Below are 19201 nucleotides of genomic sequence, written 5' to 3'. Positions count from 1 at the left end.
TACCGTGCTCCACCTCGTGATTTTTTGTTTATACTTTGGACCCTCTGCTCTGTAAAATCTTAATGTGCAAGTTATGGCAGTTTATTCATTAAGTGTAGTAAATAACGATAAAAGTAAACTGCTTTTCCTCTTTATTCCAATAAGAGAACGTGCTTTGCTAAGACTCGAGGGAAAACAATCGACAAACGGAAACTAGTAGTCTCATGGGAGCATGTCACGCAAGCAGGCCACACAAGCACAAAGCCAAACAGGCCAAATCGGTATGAAAACTCAGTGCGTCCAATAAGCGATAAACGAACGGTATTCATATAGCATATGCTTCCTCAAAGAAACAAATCATGCCTTTGTAGAGCTCGGGTAATTCCGAAAGCGAACAGTTTCCGATTCATTGGCTGGGATTCTGTTCCGCGAAGTTGGTTTTTGAATACTAAGGCACACCAGTGTTGGAGGCTATTGCTTTTTCCTCATTCAAGCGGGTGCAAATCCTTTTTGAAATTTGGAAGAACCATCAAGTCCACCAGTTCTGGAAATCTCTCGGAAATTGCATATGTTGGCTGGTTTCGATTCAAACACATTTTGAGTACGGTTTTTTTTTTTTTTTTGCGGCGAGTTTTAGCCTCTCTCTCTCTCTCTCTCTCTCTCCTCTCTCTCTCTCTCTCTCTCTCTCTCTCTCTCTCTCATGCTCAAATTGAACTGAAATATTCATATGTATGTGTCTAGTTGTTACTTAAATTGATCGCATCGAAACTAATCACATGTGCAGCACGGATATATTCTTGGAAATGATCATTAAACGGAAATGGAATATATTTTTTCACAAATCTATGCTGAAGTTTAATTACGTTTCCTATGTTTTATTAGCGTGATTGGATTTTCGCATCGTTAGTGCTGCGTTTATAACGATTTTGTATTCCTTTTTATCAATATTGAAATCAATTTTTCTCATGATACAAGAGCAAAGGTTTATTCTACGAAGAACCAGTCAGGTTGACTGGATGCAGATTTTTTTTCTTTATCTTTTCAGAGCTGCTTAGTTACCATGATAATTTCTCTCTCTCTCTCTCTCTCTCTCTCTCTCTCTCTCTCTATATATATATATATATATATATATATATATATATATATATATGTATATATATATATATATATATATATATATATATATATATATATATATATATATATATATATATATATATATATATATACACACACACACACAAAATGAAGTCAGGGAAAGCACACCAACAGGTCAAGGAACTCATATTTATTAAGTTGCAACGTTTCGAAGCTGACAAGCAGGCCTCATTTTCCAGCTACAAACTAACAATATTTAATTAGTACAATAAAATTAAGCTACAATATTAAAATACGCAATGTAAGGTACAATAAAACAATCTCGGTTAAAAATCCAAATAAGGACCAACCGTCGAGTGTGAAGACAGAGGAAGGACTAACAAAAAACAATGATTCATTAATTGTTAAGATCTTATGATTGGAAGCTCTGCCCAAAACCTTAAAGTTCTTGTACCGCGAGGTTTTCCTCCTGTTGCACCTTTCAACCTTTTGCTGTCAATTTCCGTTTCAGTGCTGAATGACCTCGTAGATACCAGTGCTTGGCTTTTGGCATGAATTCTAAATTCACTCAATCTATAGGCTTTCTATTGGTGATGACGTTACACCTGTTTCTTTCGTTATTTTTCAAGTGATGATTCTTAGGGTTCTTATATCTTCCTCGTCCACCTTTTCGTCTTTTGGGTTTTTTTCAACTCGACCTGTAACTTTTCCGTTCCTTCCCATAAGGATGTAGAACCGTCAGTGCACCTCAGGTGATGCACTGTTGGCCTTACTGAAAGGTGTTTGCAGTGTCCTTTCGGCCACTAGCTGCTCTCACATTTTAGCCTTTTACTCGACCTACATTCGTGGTAGTTTTTCTTCAGTCTTGCTCTTCACCCGCTCTGATACTTCATACAAGTTAGTTGCCCAATTTTTTTTTCAATGTACTCTTAATATTTATATATCTTTCCGTTAATGTGAATAAGTGAGAAGGGTTTCGAATGCGGGGAGAATAAAGTAAATTAAATCTTGTCTTTTGCCCAGGTTGCATAGGACTTTTTTTTACTTGTTACAGAAAAAAAAAATCAATGCATAGGGGATATATATTTTGGTGAAACTATTTTGACAGTGATTATTTATACCTTGGAATATAAACAGGAAGCCAGGAAATACCTGCTCACATTATGAAATGTATCGACACTTAAGCCCAAAAGCAAATAATACTTTCGGATGAGTATTTGAAAACGTATTCTCAGAAGTGAACATAGCTTTAAAACGAGTATTTTAAAGTCTAATCCGTATGCTACATACTACCTATAGGATTGCTCTTAAGGTATAAAGCAAAGCAATATATCTATCAGACTCTGGGCTCTCGTAAGTTAAACTGTGGACTCATATATATCCTTAGAATAAATATTCTAAAAGATACAGAAAGAATAAATATTTTCAACGATAAAGAAGTCAATTATTACCACCATCAGAATTAATATATTAAATTGTTATTGCTATGTGATAGTTATAGCCATTGAATTATTTTTTTCAATGCATTACAAAGATTAATCTAATGAACGATATAAGACGAATTGGTAATGTTGAGAACATAAGTGATGATTAGCACGCTTATAAATCTTAGAGTAAATATTACTCTTGGAAGAGTATTGTGTGGACTAAGCCAGTAAACAAGTGCGACATTCATCCGTCAAGTCGTGTCTCTTCAGTCTTCTTGGACTGCAGAAGCCTTTTTCACTATCCCATAAGCTTCCCTCAATTGGTTTCTGAGTGTGATTTCTTGCGGACGGCTTTCGTTGAGGTATCTCTGAATTTCCCTGGAGTAAGCCTCCCTGCAAGTAAGAAGGAAGTAATTACATTATTTATTGGTTTAGGTTTCAAATAAGGTTGACTTCAATAGTTTAAAGTTATTTTTGTAGATTACTGCGTCATTTATTGTTAAGACTCGTGTAATTGATCTCAGTAAGATAGACAAAATAGGATGTATGGTTTTTGCATTATTTTGGAGAGCGGAGACATTTTATTACTGATTACCAGCAATAATAAGAAAACTGTAATAACAAGGTGCTGTTGTTGTTGTTCACATGGCGAGAAAGGACGAAGGTAGGCTGATGAAGAAGAAGAAAAAACGTGTGGTTTAAAGTTTTGGGAGGGAGGCGGATTGGCGCGGCGGGCGGGGGTGGGGAAGAGAAATACTCCTCACTGGGGTCATTTTATGCTAGTGAGGGTTGCTAATCGCTCGCTTTGCTTTTCTCTGCTTCAGGGCATCGCCTAGGGTACCAGTGTTCAAGTTACGCTATAGTAAATTTAGGACATGCACTCACATACACGCATAAACTCACATTCTCACACAAATACACACACACGTACATTTAGAATGCTAGCTACCTCAATGAAGAAATAGCAGCAGTGATCCAGACATTTTCGTCAATGAAGATAAGATAAATGGTAAATAATAAAAGACTATATACAGTAGGGTTACTATAGCACAAAGGAACCAGCAAGCAGTTACAAATGTTGACAGCAGCGAAAAACTTTATTGGGGTTTTGCAAGAGAGTGGGCGGTTGGGCAAGAGCATCTTGTAATTTGCACTGTACCTAGTCTAACACCTAAAATCTTTTTTAATGAAAAGATGACATGTATATTGCTTTGCCGTTTGGCATAGTCAGATTTAAGGAATATAATAAAGTGCCTACCAATTTTCCTTTTAAAAATAGCTCGGTTGTAAGGTCTGATAAAATCTGAAAATCAATATTAAGAAGACATAAGTTGTCTTTTCTCTGTCAATTTTTTTGCTACTTGTTAACCCATTTGTACTGCATTTATGGCATATATATTTGAAATTTCTGCTACTGTTTATCAGTCCTCTAGATGACACTGATGAGGATCATATTTTTAATGTTTTCCTTATGGTACATACACACACACACACACACACACACACACACACACACACACACACACACACACATATATATATATATATATATATTATTATATATATATAAAAGGGAAATCCGCGGGAATAAGTTACTTATGTAGTATATACATTTGTATCTTTGTTGGCACAAAAAAAGAAAAAAAAAAACTCCGGCATCAGATACAATTGGGGAAATTGTTAAAGCATGAATAGGAAGGGATCCTTTGTGTTGCGCTGATTGGAAATAGATTCAGGAATAAAATAACTTCTCTCATTAGTCAGCGAAAAGGGGAGAGAGAGAGAGAGAGAGAGAGAGGTATCAGTTAAAGTAACAAGGTGATCAATGATAACTGTTTTGCACAGTGATGTAAAACAGCAAAGAAGGTGCGCAGACATATTTACATGCATTAATTAGTATGAACGTTTTTCATAGCTTCCATATGCATTATACTGAATGGGTGTTGGTTCTTTTATATACTAAGATCAAGAGTTTTAAGAAACGAATAAAGAAGAGCAAATACACAACTAAAATATTGAAATAACTTGAAATTTTTAAAGAGCACAGTACTATAAGGTAAGTGATGGAAATTTAAAAAAAATTATTCACTGCCAAAGACTTTGAAGCATATATATATATATATATATATATATATATATATATATATATATATATATATATATATATATATATATATAATAATAATATATATATATATATGTATGTAACATATAATTTTTGTAATTATACTTTGGGAATAACACCCAAGGGAGTCATTTATCCAACTGGGTGGTAAAGTCACTGTTTAACCTTGTCTCTAAACACACATTTTACATACACATTCACATAAGGAATTTCAGGAACGGATGTTTATCAGTTTTCCACAAAGTATCGTCGGGAAAACCAGGAATGTTTTTTCGCATAGTCTTTATATATGTTTTCATCCTTTAATGCTTTTGCAAGGCGGAAATTTTTAGTGGTTCATAGAAGTAATGAAAGAATTTTTTATTTATTTTATCGTGTGACGCTTTAATTCTCTCTCTCTCTCTCTCTCTCTCTCTCTCTCTCTCTCTCTCTCTCTCTCTCTCTCTCTCTCTATTGTCCCATACACGGTATTATTTTATCGAGTGACGCTTTAATCTCTCTCTCTCTCTCTCTCTCTCTCTCTCTCTCTCTCTCTCTCTCTTCGTGAATGAAATGTCTCGTAAATCTAAGCTAAAAATCCATGCATTAATGGCGTTTGTAATGAAAGACAGAGATCACGGCCTTGCATGCAGTGTAGGAGATCGTTCTTTATATGTAGCAGTGATAGGCGTCTCGTTTGATTTTCGTCGTAAAAGGCAGAGCAACCATGCTAGTTGTTGTTGGTTAAAACCTAAAACGCAAAGGATTGACGATTTGATAAGAGAAGGAAATTGCTTTTTTCTATGATATAAGTTTTATTGTTCTCTCTCTCTCTCTCTCTCTCTCTCCTCTCTCTCTCTCTCTCTCTCTCACACACACACACACACTTTAGCTATCTCTCCCTTTCTCTTAGATTACCCTTTAGATATTATTTGTACTCTCTCTCTCTCTCTCTCTCTCTCTCTCTCTCTCTCTCTCTCTCTCCCTCTCCCTCTCTATCTCTCTCTCTCCAGATTACCCTTTCGATATCAAATTTTTATTCTCTCTCTCTCTCTCTAACTCTCTCTCTCTCAAGATTACCCTTTAGATATAAAATTTTTATTCTCTCTCTCTCTCTCTCTCTCTCTCTCTCTCTCTCTCTAGATTACTCTTTAGATATAATTTTAATTTCTCTCTCTCTCTCTCTCTCTCTCTCTCTCTCTCTCTCTCTCTTAGTTTACCCTTTAGATATAATTTTTATTTTATCTCGCTCTCTCTCTCTCCCCTGACGCGTCGTCTGACTGTTATGATTTTTCGGGGAAGCGAATGAGTATCCTTCGAATGTGTAGTTTTACTCTGTCTGCTGTAAGTGCCAATCCTTCGGGGGAAATGACGGATCCCCTGATGGAAATGAACTGATGGTTGAGTCTGACAGTAAACTTCAAAGCGAGAGGGGGTCAGACATTCCGGGAATAACGATTTTCCATAAAATGGAATCTGCCAGAAACATATTTTATATCTTATTCTGATACGATTTAGAACCAAAGTGATTTTGTAATAAGAAGTTTGTTGTTGATTTTTTTTGCCCTCGTTATGAATTTAAAAGAAGCAAAACTTTTGTCTAGTACAAATAAAAAAAAAAATTTCTTCAGTGTTCTTACATGATTTTTCTTCTGATTTCATTTCTGCCAATGTTTCATATTCATGGACTTTTAAAAAGGCAGCCTTTTTTCAGACATGCTGATCATTAAATGTTTGGGCACCAGGAAGAAATTCTCTCTCTCTCTCTCTCTCTCTCTCTCTCTCTCTCTCTCTCTCTCTCTTTGGCTTAACCCTTTTGATATCATACGCGTGTTTATTTCTTGTCTATTGTATAACGGGAAACGTAAAGTAACGTTTCTGACGAAAGCCTTCAAATTCTTAATGATTTCCTTGAATTTCAGGGGTAAACTAGATGGACATTTCAAACTCTTTTCTAAAGTACAATAAGCCGAGTGAAAAAGAAACTAGGTAGGATTCCCTTTTTTTTTTGCTGATACTGGAAAATGTCTTAATGACGGTGATTTGGTTTCCGAGAAAGATGAATAGAAAAGGCGCTTTACAGCATGATTAAGAAAGACAGCTGGGTATGTTCCCCGTATTGGGAATGTGCCGTCAGTGCACCTCACGTGGTGCCCTGTAGGCATTACTTAAGGGTCTCTGCAGTGTCCCCACGGCCCCCAGCTGCAACTTCTTTCATTCGTTGTACCGTTTCTCCGTTCATATTGTTTTCATTCACCTGACTTTCCACCCTCTCTAACAGTTGTTTCATAGTGCAACTGCCAGGACTTCCTCCCTTTGCGCCTGTTAAACCGTCTTCTTATCCGTTTCCCTTTGGGCGCTGACTGACCTGACCTCAAAGGTCCAGCGCTTGGCCTTTGGCTTAAAATCTATATTCTATTATAATAGGATGGATTTTGAGGAACTCCTAGAAGCGTTTAATTAAATACTTTAGTGGAAATATTTTCTACGTAAAAGATAGAGACCTTAAGTTACGAATCTTCAATGGGCTTGTGTTTTGCATAAATATTTATATGGAAGAGGTAGATCAGTCTCGTAAAATGAAGATAGTAATATTATGCGAGGGGAATCCAGAAATACATGTTATTAAGAAAAAGGGGGTGGGGGATAATTGCATCTGTTTTGAATAGTGACGCTCGTCCCATTTCAGTCCACCTGTGATGAGAGTTCCCCTCTTCATCAGATGTTCTTTGATGTTTATTCCCTGCATTTTCATAGTTAATTAGTGTGGTAAGAAAAATCTCGGTTTACTGAAAGGTCAAATCTCCCTTCGGTTAACTATCGGCTGATGCTCCTTTTCAGATGCATATATTTATTTATTTATATATACTTATATGATATACATACATACATACATATATACATATATACATATAATACATATATATATATATATATATATATATATATATATATATGTATGTATGTATATATGTGTATATATACACATATATGTATATATGTGTGTATAAATACATATATATACTTAATGTATACATACATACATGCATGCATACATGCAGAGGATTAAATCAGCCTTTCTTTTATTGAAAAGAAATTTCAAGAATTTGTTTTCGGATCATATATTAAATTACAATTCTGTTCCTGAGGGAACGAGTCCTAAAAAGACTTATATTCCAAGGGAAATTACGCGAAAATAGTTCCCGTTGTAACCATCATATAATTCTAGCTATATTTGACCGTGATTCCCGATGAAATGTCCATATATTTAATAGTTGCTTGATTTTCACCCTATAAAGATGAGTTTTTACTTCTTTCTTCAGTATCAGACCTAATATAATTCTTGATACCCTTTCATTAAAAAGAAATAAATGTACTATGTTCTTATATCTAGTAACAAGTTGAGTTTTTCCTGCAAATACTAATATTTTCCAGTACATGCAATGATGTAACTTTTAATGCTTTCCCTTCTGCAATGTCACTTTCATGTTAGCCAACTTGATTCACCCTAATTCATTTGCATATAATTCAAGAGACGACAGGTTTGCTGTAGCAACGGTACATGTGATAATGTGAAATCATCCTCATCTACTAGCAGTGATGTATATGTCTTTCTACCTTATATACTAGCAATTTTGTATTTTATTCCCTTATCTCATAATATCTCATTCTTCGGTATTTTTACTTATGTTTTTTCACCACTGTCCAAACGTTTTTCACCACTTTCCAAACGTTTTTCATAATTTTCCTACTTCCTATTCATAGTATTCAGACTAAAAAGGGATTGCCGTACCAGAAATGAATTGTATGATTCCTCAAAGCGATTTTACTTGAAGATTTTAAGTCAATTTGATTTAAATTTTTTATATAAATTTTCTCGTGAACTGAAAATCTACATTGACCTTTCAGTTTTGAGTTTCGTCAAATGTACAGAAGGTATAAAACTTAATGACATACTGTTAACAGTATGTCATTACTGATAACACACGAGTCTAGTTTTCGAAGCATTTTTCATGGTTTACACTAGAGAGAGAGAGAGAGAGAGAGACACACACACACACACACACACACACACACACACACACACACACACACACACACACACAAAAGGTGAGGCTGACAAAGTTTTCATTCCTCGTGGTATCTCTTTAAATATATATATATTATATATATTATATATATATTATATTATATAACTATAATATAGTACATAAAACATATACTTATATTATATATAATAATAATATGATATGTATTATATATACAATATTACTATAAGGTACATATTATATAAGTTTTAAAAAAGTAGCATAAATAGCGGTTTCCAGGGAGCTTGCTTTATTTATTTTTTTTGTGACAAAAATTCTGTAAATAACTCCGACTGTTTAGTTTTTTTATTGCAAAATTAAACTATAAATATATTGCATTTGCAGAAATGCTTCTTGATAGGCCGTGACAAGAAAAGCTCTTTAAGGGATTGTAATAATACTGGTAAAAAGCTTTTAATAATTTTCTCCGTTAGCATGATCATGGACCAAGATGCTAAATTCAAGCCAAAATTCTTTACGATGTGAAGTTGCATTTGTGTGAAGTCTCTCATTTTTTTTTTTATCATTAACCAGAAATGGTAAACGCGAATTTGATTATTTTTTTCTTAACTAATCTTCTATAAGATTTAGTGTCATGCATCACTTGTCAGACATTTATTAGGCAAAATATCCAGTAGCCTCGTAGTTGTTGCTTTATTTATTAACAAGATTGCTTTGTTTCTTCAAAAGCTACGCATTTCGTCAAACTTCTTTAGTTTTAAGACTAAGCAACATTATCTGTATGCCTTTGAGTTTAGAATTTGAAGCCAGGGTGCTATGATGAATATGACCCTTCATTAGATTGTACTTATACTTTGTTACCTCAACTGTAATTCTGTGTAATTTTCAACATTATCTTGACCCAGGTGAATTATAAGAGCAGTTAAAGGTGGTGAAGTTCATATCCGGATATGTTGTTTTTGAGAGAGAGAGAGAGAGAGAGAGAGAGAGAGAGAGAGAGAGAGAGAGACTTACCCAACGCAAGTATGTCGGAGAGTTCCGAAGTTTGAACATGATAGGAATACTGAGTCAAGTATTCAGCTTTGATTTTTCAAATCGAGCTGCTTCGTGACATCAGTTCTATCTACAAGTAATATTATCACGTCTGAAGTCAGTAAACAGAGATAGACTGCGTGTTGTATAATTTATATTCATCATGGATAACTTGGAAACCATTCGAGTTATAGTCATATTAATCAGGTGTTTTATTTTTAATGTTGATTAATGATTTTCTGTGATCGGGGAGCTCTTTATTTTTCCGGTAGAGAGCACCATTTGATGCGAGTTCATAATTCTCTCGTAAGATTTTCAGTGGATAAATCTCCAGTTTTAGTTCCGTCCGTTCTGATTTCACTAACATTCGTTTCAGTGAAATAGAATGGGGCGTTAGTAAATCTGAAGTAAAAGATACAATATTGATAACTAAAGATTAATAATTTTATACGAGGAAGCATAGTCATATTGACTGTTGATTCAGCAAGTAATGCTTTGAGATTATTTAACTGTGCTTGCCATAGGATGAAGAGCAAATTAAATGAAAACACTTGTTCTGACGACTAACTAACCTGTAGTAATGACACTGCTGCTTACGCCTTTGTTCGTCCGCCCTGAGAACGAACTTGACTCTCTCGTCCTCCTCTCGCGCTTGTAACTCCTCGGCCGCTTTCACTCGCCTCTCGAGCTGGAAGGCAAGCAAAAAGTTAAAATGGCCGTTAATTTGGACTGGGTTGTAAAATTTTTCCTTCCGCTTCAGCTTGTGCATCTGTCCTTTCACTTCATCATGCGCATCTGTCCTTTCACTTCATCATGTGCATATGTCCTTTCACTTCACCATGCGCATCTGTCCTTTCACTTCATCATGTGCATCTGTCCTTTCACTTCATCATGTGCATCTGTCCTTTCACTTCACCATGCGCATCTGTCCTTTCACTTCATCATGCGCATCTGTCCTTTCACTTCACCATGCGCATCTGTCCTTTCACTTCATCATGTGCATCTGTCCTTTCACTTCACCATGCACGTTTGTCTTTTCACTTCACCATGCACATTTGTCCTTTCACTTCATCCTGTGCATCTGTCCTTTCATTTCATCGTGTGCATCTATCCTTTCACTTCACCATGCATATTTGTCTTTTCACTTCACCATGTGCATCTGTCCTCCACTTCAGCGTGTGCATCTGACATTACACAGCAACATGTGCAAAAGTTCATTCTCCTCAGTGTGTACATCTGTCTTGTCACTTCAGCGTGTGCGTCTGTCCTTTCGTCTCGCTATGTGTGTCTGTCCTTGCTTCAGCATGTGCATCTGTCCTTCCACTTCAGCAAGTGCATCTGACTTTTTATTTGAGCATGTGCATATGTCATTTCTTTTCAGCATGTGCATCTGTTCTTTCTCTTCATATGTATCTGTCTTTTCACTTCAGCATGTGCATTTATCCTTTTGTTTCACCATTTGCATCTGTCCTCTCTTCAGCATATGCATCTGTCTTTCCACTACATATTGTGCATCTGTTCATCCCCTTCAGCATGTCATTTGTCCTTTCATTTTTCCATGTACAGTTTTGTTTGAGGTTTTTGCGAGCGGTTTTGATTAAGCCTAAATATATAAGAAAACTCGTTCATGTTCACTAAAATAAATATTAAGATTTAGAATTATTGGAATTGCATAGAAACAAAATTTAAGAAGTGGTCCAAGCAATTGTGAATTGACTGAAGTCAAAATAAATATACATAAATGTGACATTGGTGATAATACTTAGGTTTTCTGGTATCATTTCCCATTTAGGAATTCCTTATTGATTTCCTTAGAAATGTCTTCATTAAAATTTCAATCCACAGTTCTTGATGATCACAAAATGTTTCTTTTAATGGATATGATAGAATACGAAAGGATATATTCTTTGCGTTAGGAGATTTGTTTCCGTTGGCCAAAAGGAATTTTCATTTTATATATGGTTATTGCCGGCCAGTTTTAAGTAAATGAAATGCGCTCATTTGGTCGTGAATTTCACGTTCAAATATTAATAAGGGTTCACCTCAGGAATAGAAAATTTCCTCTTGATCACTTAATCCTGGTTACAAGTCTCTCTCTCTCTCTCTCTCTCTCTCTCTCTCTCTCTCTCTCTCTCTCTCTCTCTCTCTCTCTCTCTCTCATTGAAGACTTCTGCAATGAAGCTAGCTCCATACCCGTTCTTTCTCCACTTCCAGGTATTTCTGTTGTAGCTCTTGACGGTAATTTTCTTCCTCGTGATGAAGCAGAGCTTTTAACCTAATAGAGACCGAAAGAGAAGGAAAAGAACGTTGATTAGTATATATTTCAAATATTTCATGAGTGTAATTTGGGGAGTCTTATTTTTTTCACATATATATATTGATAAGGTTTTGATATGGTAGTGTGTAAATGACAAGGAATCTTGCCCAGAAAACAGTTTTGAGATAATGAGATTTACTGCTAAAAGTCACACCCACACACACAGGGCCATTTTATATATATGTATGTATGTAGTATGTATATGTATGTATGTATAAAAGCACAGGAAAGACAAGAGGATAAAGTTTCATATATATATATATATATATATATATATATATATATATATATATATATATATATACATATATATACACACACACACACACACACACACACACATATATATATATATATAATATATATATATATATATATATATATATATATATGTATTCACAGAAATACATTCATTTACAAATATAATGGACTTCTTGGCCCCAGTGCCTGGGCTTTTGCCCTAAATATCATACATCCATCATTCATATCTTAAGCAACAAACACTCTCAATATTTAGTTTGCTGTACTTTTGTGGCATAAGTTATGCCCAAAGGTACATTATTAATTTGTTAATTTAATTTAATTTGTGTATTAATTTGTCAGTAAATTAATACCCAACTTTAAATATTCAATTATTAAGCTACAATACCCTACAGCTAACATTTGACAGGAGCATTGAAAACTGTTCCTAAGGTAAAGTGAATTCTATATTAAGGGATATCTGTGACCTAATATTTGAGAAAATGAAAGAAGTTATGCTTGAAATCGTGGCAAAACTACCGTAAAATAGCCACGTGTCACATACATACGTAGCGCTAGCTTTCATGGTGGAGAAGGTTTAATTTCGATTCTAAGCACTGCACCTGAATTCGACAGGAATATGTAGGGTAGAATCGAATTCAACATTTATTCCTCTTGATTATTCAGTGGATAAGCCCTCTCGTTGCTCATGTGTAAAACACGGCCCTCGTTCGAGTAGTAGCCAGGAGACACGCATTTGTTTGTACAATTAACACGTTAAAGTGATTTCCCTATTAAGAGGTGTTTGTGGCTTAATACATATATGTATATGTATGTGTGTGTATATATTTGGTATATATATATATTTAATATATACATTTGATATATATATTTGTGTGTGTATGTTATGAACGTATGTAGTGTGTGTATGTATGTATGTATGTATGTATGTGTAATTCCATTTTATCTTGAAGTTTGGTTAACGCACGTATATGAACGTGAAAATTTTATCAGAATAAAGACCTTAGATAATTATAAGATAATTGATTACGGTCTTTTTGAGTAAAGTATAACTACAGCAAGAAATACGAATATGGTCGTTACGCTGGAATGGAAAAGGATTTAAGTCTGATAATTATAGTATTTTGGTTGTTTCCATGTGAATTGACAGTCAGATCAGGCAACATCTCTTGCATAAGAAAAAAAGATGAAAGGACAGACAAAAAGCGCTGTAGGGAATGTAGTCGCTGCATCGAATTTTGGGAATTTTATTTAAAAGAACCTCAGGGTTCCAGAAAGTAAGTACTACGAAAAGTGAAGGAATATCGAACCCAAGATCGAACCTTCCAACCCTGAATACGGCCCTAACGAACTCCTACTTCTTTCTAGACAAGCAGAGTGCTTATATTGTCAGCTGGATGGCTAAGTGGATCCTCTCGAAATTGAAGACCATATTATTGAAACGAGAGGCAGAAAATACGTAGAGAAGGGGTACACCCAAGGGACACTCAAACACGTGACTACGGTTCGTTATCGTACCTCGATGTAAATGACGAGTTATGGAAGACTGCGAGAAGTAATGTCTTGAGAGAGCAATCCTGTCGCATTATTTTGAATATGTGAGAAAAAGTCGACATCTGGCGTGATTGTGGACGAACGTTTTTGAGGTGGCTATGAATAAGAGGATACAAAGAAAGGGTCCCCGTTGCATCTCTTTGTTATGCCCAAAACTCTCTTCTTTCAATCTCATTCGTTATGGTCATGCTTCTTGCAAGCATTGAATAGGCAAGGGTTGTTGGACTCATTTATTTTCTTTTAGAAGCTTAACCAGACTGAATTTTGCCCAAAAAGTTGATTGAATAAAGGAATATAGTTTTTAAAGATTATATGTAGGTAGAAAGTATTATAATGTGATTGTTTGATCCTTTTGTGAATAACAGGCCATTCTACAGCTGCCTCCTTAAGCTCATTTGTGCTTGTCGGAATTTTACCCAGACTATTGTATCAGTTACAAAAGTAGTTTTTTGGTAATGGCACTTTTCTCAATTATAATTAATATTTTAATACAATGAAACAGCTGAAAATAACTAGTAAAATAACTGCTTTTGGCAACAGTTAATAGCTAAACAAATTCTCGCAAAAGTTGGTCGCACCCTGAAGTTTAATAAAAGAAATATCGAATCCAGATAACGGTTTTGCAGGTACTACATTATAATATGTATAAAAAAAATGCCATCAGTTCTAAAAGATGGTTAAAGGCTGCAGTCTCTGTATGTCAGTAGTAAATGTTTTTCTCATTTCGAATAATTACGTAAGGTCAGGCAAACCTGTGCTACTCTGCTATCACCTTTAAATGTTAGACCAATGCATAGTACAGTTTCATCATAGATTCTTTTCCGTCCATGTATACCGTGGCACTGTTTGATATGAAATGCGTTTGTTGAAGCTAATAGTTAAGTGAACGAGCTTCGTAGAAATAAATTTATATTTGAATGAGGATCTTAGAAATGTATTTATATTTGTTGTTTTAAATAGGGTAAAGCCCCGGTGCTCAAGGGTTTTATTCGCCCGGGAACCAACAGGTATTTTCTCTAATAAGCTGAATTCATTACTTTATAACTCAGAAATAGAACCTTTGGAGAAATTGGATATACCAAAGGTCTAAGGAATTTTCCTCCTTAGACCTTGGGATATAACCCCCTTCAAGAAGATAACTTACGTCACAGACAGTATTGAATCAAAGCCTTATTAGATGAACCTTGTAGCACTGCCCCAGCGATTTCTTCCCAATAGTATAAGTGGCGGATAATATGATCGTAATACAAAAGATAGCCCTGCTTCTTCGTTTTGTATCAAACCTGAATCGAGCTCTTCGTGTTGTGATGACGCGCATTATCGCCAATGAGATATTTCTGTCTCATTTAAAGAGGGTAAGAGCAACGTGAATCCTTCCGCTGACTGGTTGGGCGCTATGATGAGAAGAATAAGGTTTTCACTGTAGATCTAAATATAGTAAAAAATCACTAATAAGAAAAGTTTTTATATATACTCAACATCTCAGTTTGGCGAGTCATCACATGCAAGTGCTGTCTCATTGCGTGAAGGATCTCTTGGCTATTGATTGATGACACAGAAATCTATAATTTTGCGTAACTCATACACGAAGGACACCAACGACATTGGTGTCTTATGATAATCCACTGTAAAAAAAAGTTTAAATGGCTGAGATTGAATTTGTATTACTGTAGATATTGATTTTTTCCTTTGGAGACAAATTTTTTTTTTTTTTTCCTTATATATGGATTTGCATGCTATTTTCTGAAGTGCAACCTATTTTTCCAGATTGTCGAGGAATGCTACTAAAACGGACGTGGGTGGAGAGTAACGGGCCAACAGAGAGCGAGGTAAAGTGTTATTCATTGTTGTGAGCCTGTGATCGTCGTCCATTCTTACCTTGATCGTCTCCTCAGTAATTCTATCATTCGTTCTTCTTCCTTGGCTGTCACAGCTTCCAGAAGTCTTTGGGCTCTCGTGCGCCTCGCCCCTACGACCAGCCAGTCGGTTTGTCCATCCGCCATCCTGATTAGGATCTGAAAAAAAAGAGGAATAGTAAAAGGTTTGCTAAAGAGAAAACCTAAATTGTAGGCGTTCTGGCTTTGTAAACTACATAGAGATCTGGCTCCCTTTGTAAACCAGATAGGGAACTGTGTCCTGATAGGGAGCTGCCTCCGTGCTTTGTAAACCAGATATGGAACTTTCGTCCGTGCTTTGTAAACAGATAGGAAACTGACTCTATGCTTTGTAAATCAGATGGGGAACTGCCTCCGTGCTTTGCAAATCAGATTGGGAACTACCTCCGTGCTTTGTAAACCAGATAAGGAACTGCCTCCGTGCTTTGTAAAGCAGGCAGGGAACTGCTTCCGAGCTTTGAAAACCGATAGGAGACAGCCTCTATACCTTGTAAACCAGATGGGGAACTGCCTCCGTGCTTTGCAAACCAGATAGTAAACAGAGAATTAATTAACAGAATTGTAGGATTCTATAATTAGCGATCGCTCGCTAGAAGTCGAAAGGGGATTTAACCAATGCTCTTCGAATCCTGTTAGTGGGTCAATGTGTCTGCTTCTCGTATTTTCCGTGACGTTGAATATGGAACGAGACTAATAGGACGCCTTTAATTGAAGGGATTGAGACTGATTCCCTGAGTTGTTTACGTTCAGTTCGTCTTAGAGGCAGCTGTTCTCATTGGAGAAATGGGGTTTAATTCATGTTAATGATTACCCCATTATTACAATTCGTCCTGTTACAAGCTGACTGATGTTGATCAAGGTAAGTTTTTATCTTTCGAGCTGCTGTTTACGTGTATACATTTGGTATAATCTTAAGGAGATGCCTACTGTTATTGCAAAGAATTTTTTTCCCTTTTTTATAAACAAATATATTTAAGAAATTTCCAGTAAAGCTTTTCTGTCCACTTTCAGGAATGGTATTTACAGGCTGACGAAAAGGCTCACCAGAGTCTTAAGAAACTTTTTAAAAAATAAAAATAGTTTTTGTGTTCAAAACAAGGTCGTGTCTCCAGGTTCCCTTTGGTGAGGGTTTGCAGGAAGTCACAATAGAGAGGTCGCAAAAATAACTGGGTCACGTCGTCTGAAAAAGGATTTCCATTTTCGAAGTTTGAGTTTAGAATATTTTTCGTGGAATTGAGACCTGCCATAATTTTTATGTATTTTTTTTTTTCTTTTTTTTGCGCAATAATTATGGCGGTGCCAGACACAGATATGCTGAGATTTAATGAGAAGATGAAAATGCGAAACATTTCAATGGCGAGATTTAGTTGATGGGAGAAATTTGGCTTAGACTGTAAGGTCAATTGTCGGTTTTGATAACCATCCCTGAGCTCCAGATTACATTTGAAAATAACCTCGCCTTTCGCTTTATTTTTGTTATTTATTTTTTTTCATCAATGGTTATGAGTCTTGCAGCCTCACCTAATATACGGTATGCGAAAACGGAAGTCAAACTACCTGATGAACCACTGGTTCTGTTTCTATGCGGAGAAGGCTTTATTGAATAATAATAATAATAATAATAATAATAATAATAATAATAATAATAATAATAATCCTTATTGTTATATAATAGTAATACAAGTTATTCATGTTTATAATTATTAACAATAATCTTATTATTAAAAATGTCTTGACAATTATTTGTCGAATAATGAAAGAACACTAATTATTAGAGCTGGCATTAGTGATACTAAACAGTAAAAAACGGTGTCTTACCTCGTAATTTTTATGTCATTAGTGCACAGTGCTAATGGGCTCCTGGGAGTCGGTAATAACGGGGAACTACTGCGAAAATACTGAGGAACAGTGATAGTATTTTCTTCGGTTCTATTTTGTAATGTCTCAGGCAATCACGGAATTGCTGGAATCTAGTGTAGTGCATTCAGCGAAACGTGTAGAAGTTACGGAAATGGTATTATCTTGCTCTTAGTAATTAATCTTGATAACGTTCTGGAATATGTTAGCATTATCATTACGTTAATCTGACATATTAGAAGGAATATATATGTCATAAAATCGCATTGTGTTTACAAGATGGGAAACAGTTATTGTCATATGGCCTCCACAAAGGGAAAACTATGTACTGTGTGCGTCGTTGGTTACCATGACAACGAGCTGGCGCGCCATCTACCAGGTTGTCATGGTAACTAAACCAATCTTCACGCGAATTGAACTTGCTTACGGAGGGTCTTGTTTTTTTTTTTTTTTTTTTTTTTTTTTTTTTTTTTTTTTTTTTTTGTTTTTTTTTTTTTTTTTTTTTTTTTTTTTTTTTTTTTATGAATGCGTGATTTTACTTAAAGTTCATTGTTTTTATTCGGTTATTGTATGATTTTAAGGATTATTAAAGAATTGAAGTTATCACTTCAGTTCATTCCCGGTTGCTTAGAAAATAATGATTATTTATTTCGTAAAATCTGTTGAAATTATTTTTCTCAACCTTCAGCATACGTAATTAATTTTGGCATATATATATATATATATATATATATATATATATATATATATATATATATATATATATATATTATATATATGTTTGTATATATAGTTTCTTTGATAATTGTGATATTTATTTTATTTCCACTGCTTTTGTCGTTTTCAAAAAATTATATAATAGTAAGGTATTGCCTGTTTGCTGTAGTCAGGGGCGTAGCTCAATGGGGGGGGGGTGGGGGGGGGGGGGGGCGAGGTGTCCTCCCAAAGTTTGAGTTAAGGGGGACACAGTATACTCTGTCCCCCCAAAAATGATAGGTATGATGGTTAAATATTACGCTCCTACGAAGACAGAGCAAGGAAAATTAATAGCTCAATCAAATGATGCTCGACAAAATATTTAGCAACTTCTAAGCACCATGTTTTTTTTTTTACGTTAGAAAGGAAGACAAAAGTCTTTGCTGCCTGTATATAGGTATTGCCTCCCCTGCTGAACAGTTACATACTTTTAAGTTCCATGAATGTCTAGTGCTCTGCATGAGTAATCACCAAGCTATGTATACAGAAGCTATGCATCTCAATATAAGGTAAATATAGCACCTTATATATCCTGTAGGCTGTAGCCAATATGTATTAGTGTCTGTAATTACTTTATCTTATGAAAATTATTATTATTATATTATCAATATTAATTATCATTATTATCATCATTATTATTAGCATTACTGTAAATCTTGGAAGGAGCGAAATCCTACTTCCCTTGTATCATATTTTGTTGAACAGAGATGGCAGAAAAGTTCCGAGGGATTTAAGGTGTTTAGTTTCATGTATAAGAAAATTGTGCTCGTGATTTTACATATGTATATATATTTCATATTGAAAATCAATAACGCACAGCTATTGACAAATTCTGTATGTGCTAGGGTAAGCGTGCCCACCAAATATTTCAT

At 35.1% G+C, this 19201-nt stretch overlaps 1 protein-coding gene across 1 annotated transcript; it reads right to left on the bottom strand.

Annotated features, from left to right (window-relative positions):
* Positions 1-2571: 2571 nt before the first annotated feature.
* LOC135217325 (uncharacterized) lies at positions 2572-17874 on the bottom strand. Its single transcript, XM_064253120.1, has 5 exons — positions 17535-17874; positions 15700-15836; positions 11883-11964; positions 10262-10377; positions 2572-2897 (listed from the first exon to the last, which is right to left on the bottom strand). The coding sequence occupies exons 2-5, from the start codon at positions 15822-15824 to the stop codon at positions 2771-2773; spliced, it is 450 nt and encodes a 149-aa protein (XP_064109190.1). The 5' UTR covers positions 15825-15836; positions 17535-17874; the 3' UTR covers positions 2572-2770.
* Between the last annotated feature and the right edge of the window lie 1327 nt (positions 17875-19201).

This window comes from Macrobrachium nipponense, chromosome 7 (genome assembly GCF_015104395.2).
Source record: "Macrobrachium nipponense isolate FS-2020 chromosome 7, ASM1510439v2, whole genome shotgun sequence".
Lineage (NCBI taxonomy): Eukaryota > Metazoa > Arthropoda > Malacostraca > Decapoda > Palaemonidae > Macrobrachium > Macrobrachium nipponense.
Note: the sequence above shows the minus strand (reverse complement) of the source record. Positions and strands in the feature narration are given on the sequence as shown.

Bases quoted from the DNA above. Each gene is read 5' to 3' on its own strand.
- LOC135217325 (XM_064253120.1), bottom strand. From the start codon at position 15,824: ATGGCGGATGGACAAACCGACTGGCTGGTCGTAGGGGCGAGGCGCACG. The intron at 10,378-11,882 runs GTATGGAGCTAG...CTTGCCTTCCAG, and splicing joins TGGAAGTGGAGAAAGAACGG to CTCGAGAGGCGAGTGAAAGC. The intron at 2,898-10,261 runs GTTAGTTAGTCG...TCTTACTTGCAG, and splicing joins CAGCAGTGTCATTACTACAG to GGAGGCTTACTCCAGGGAAA.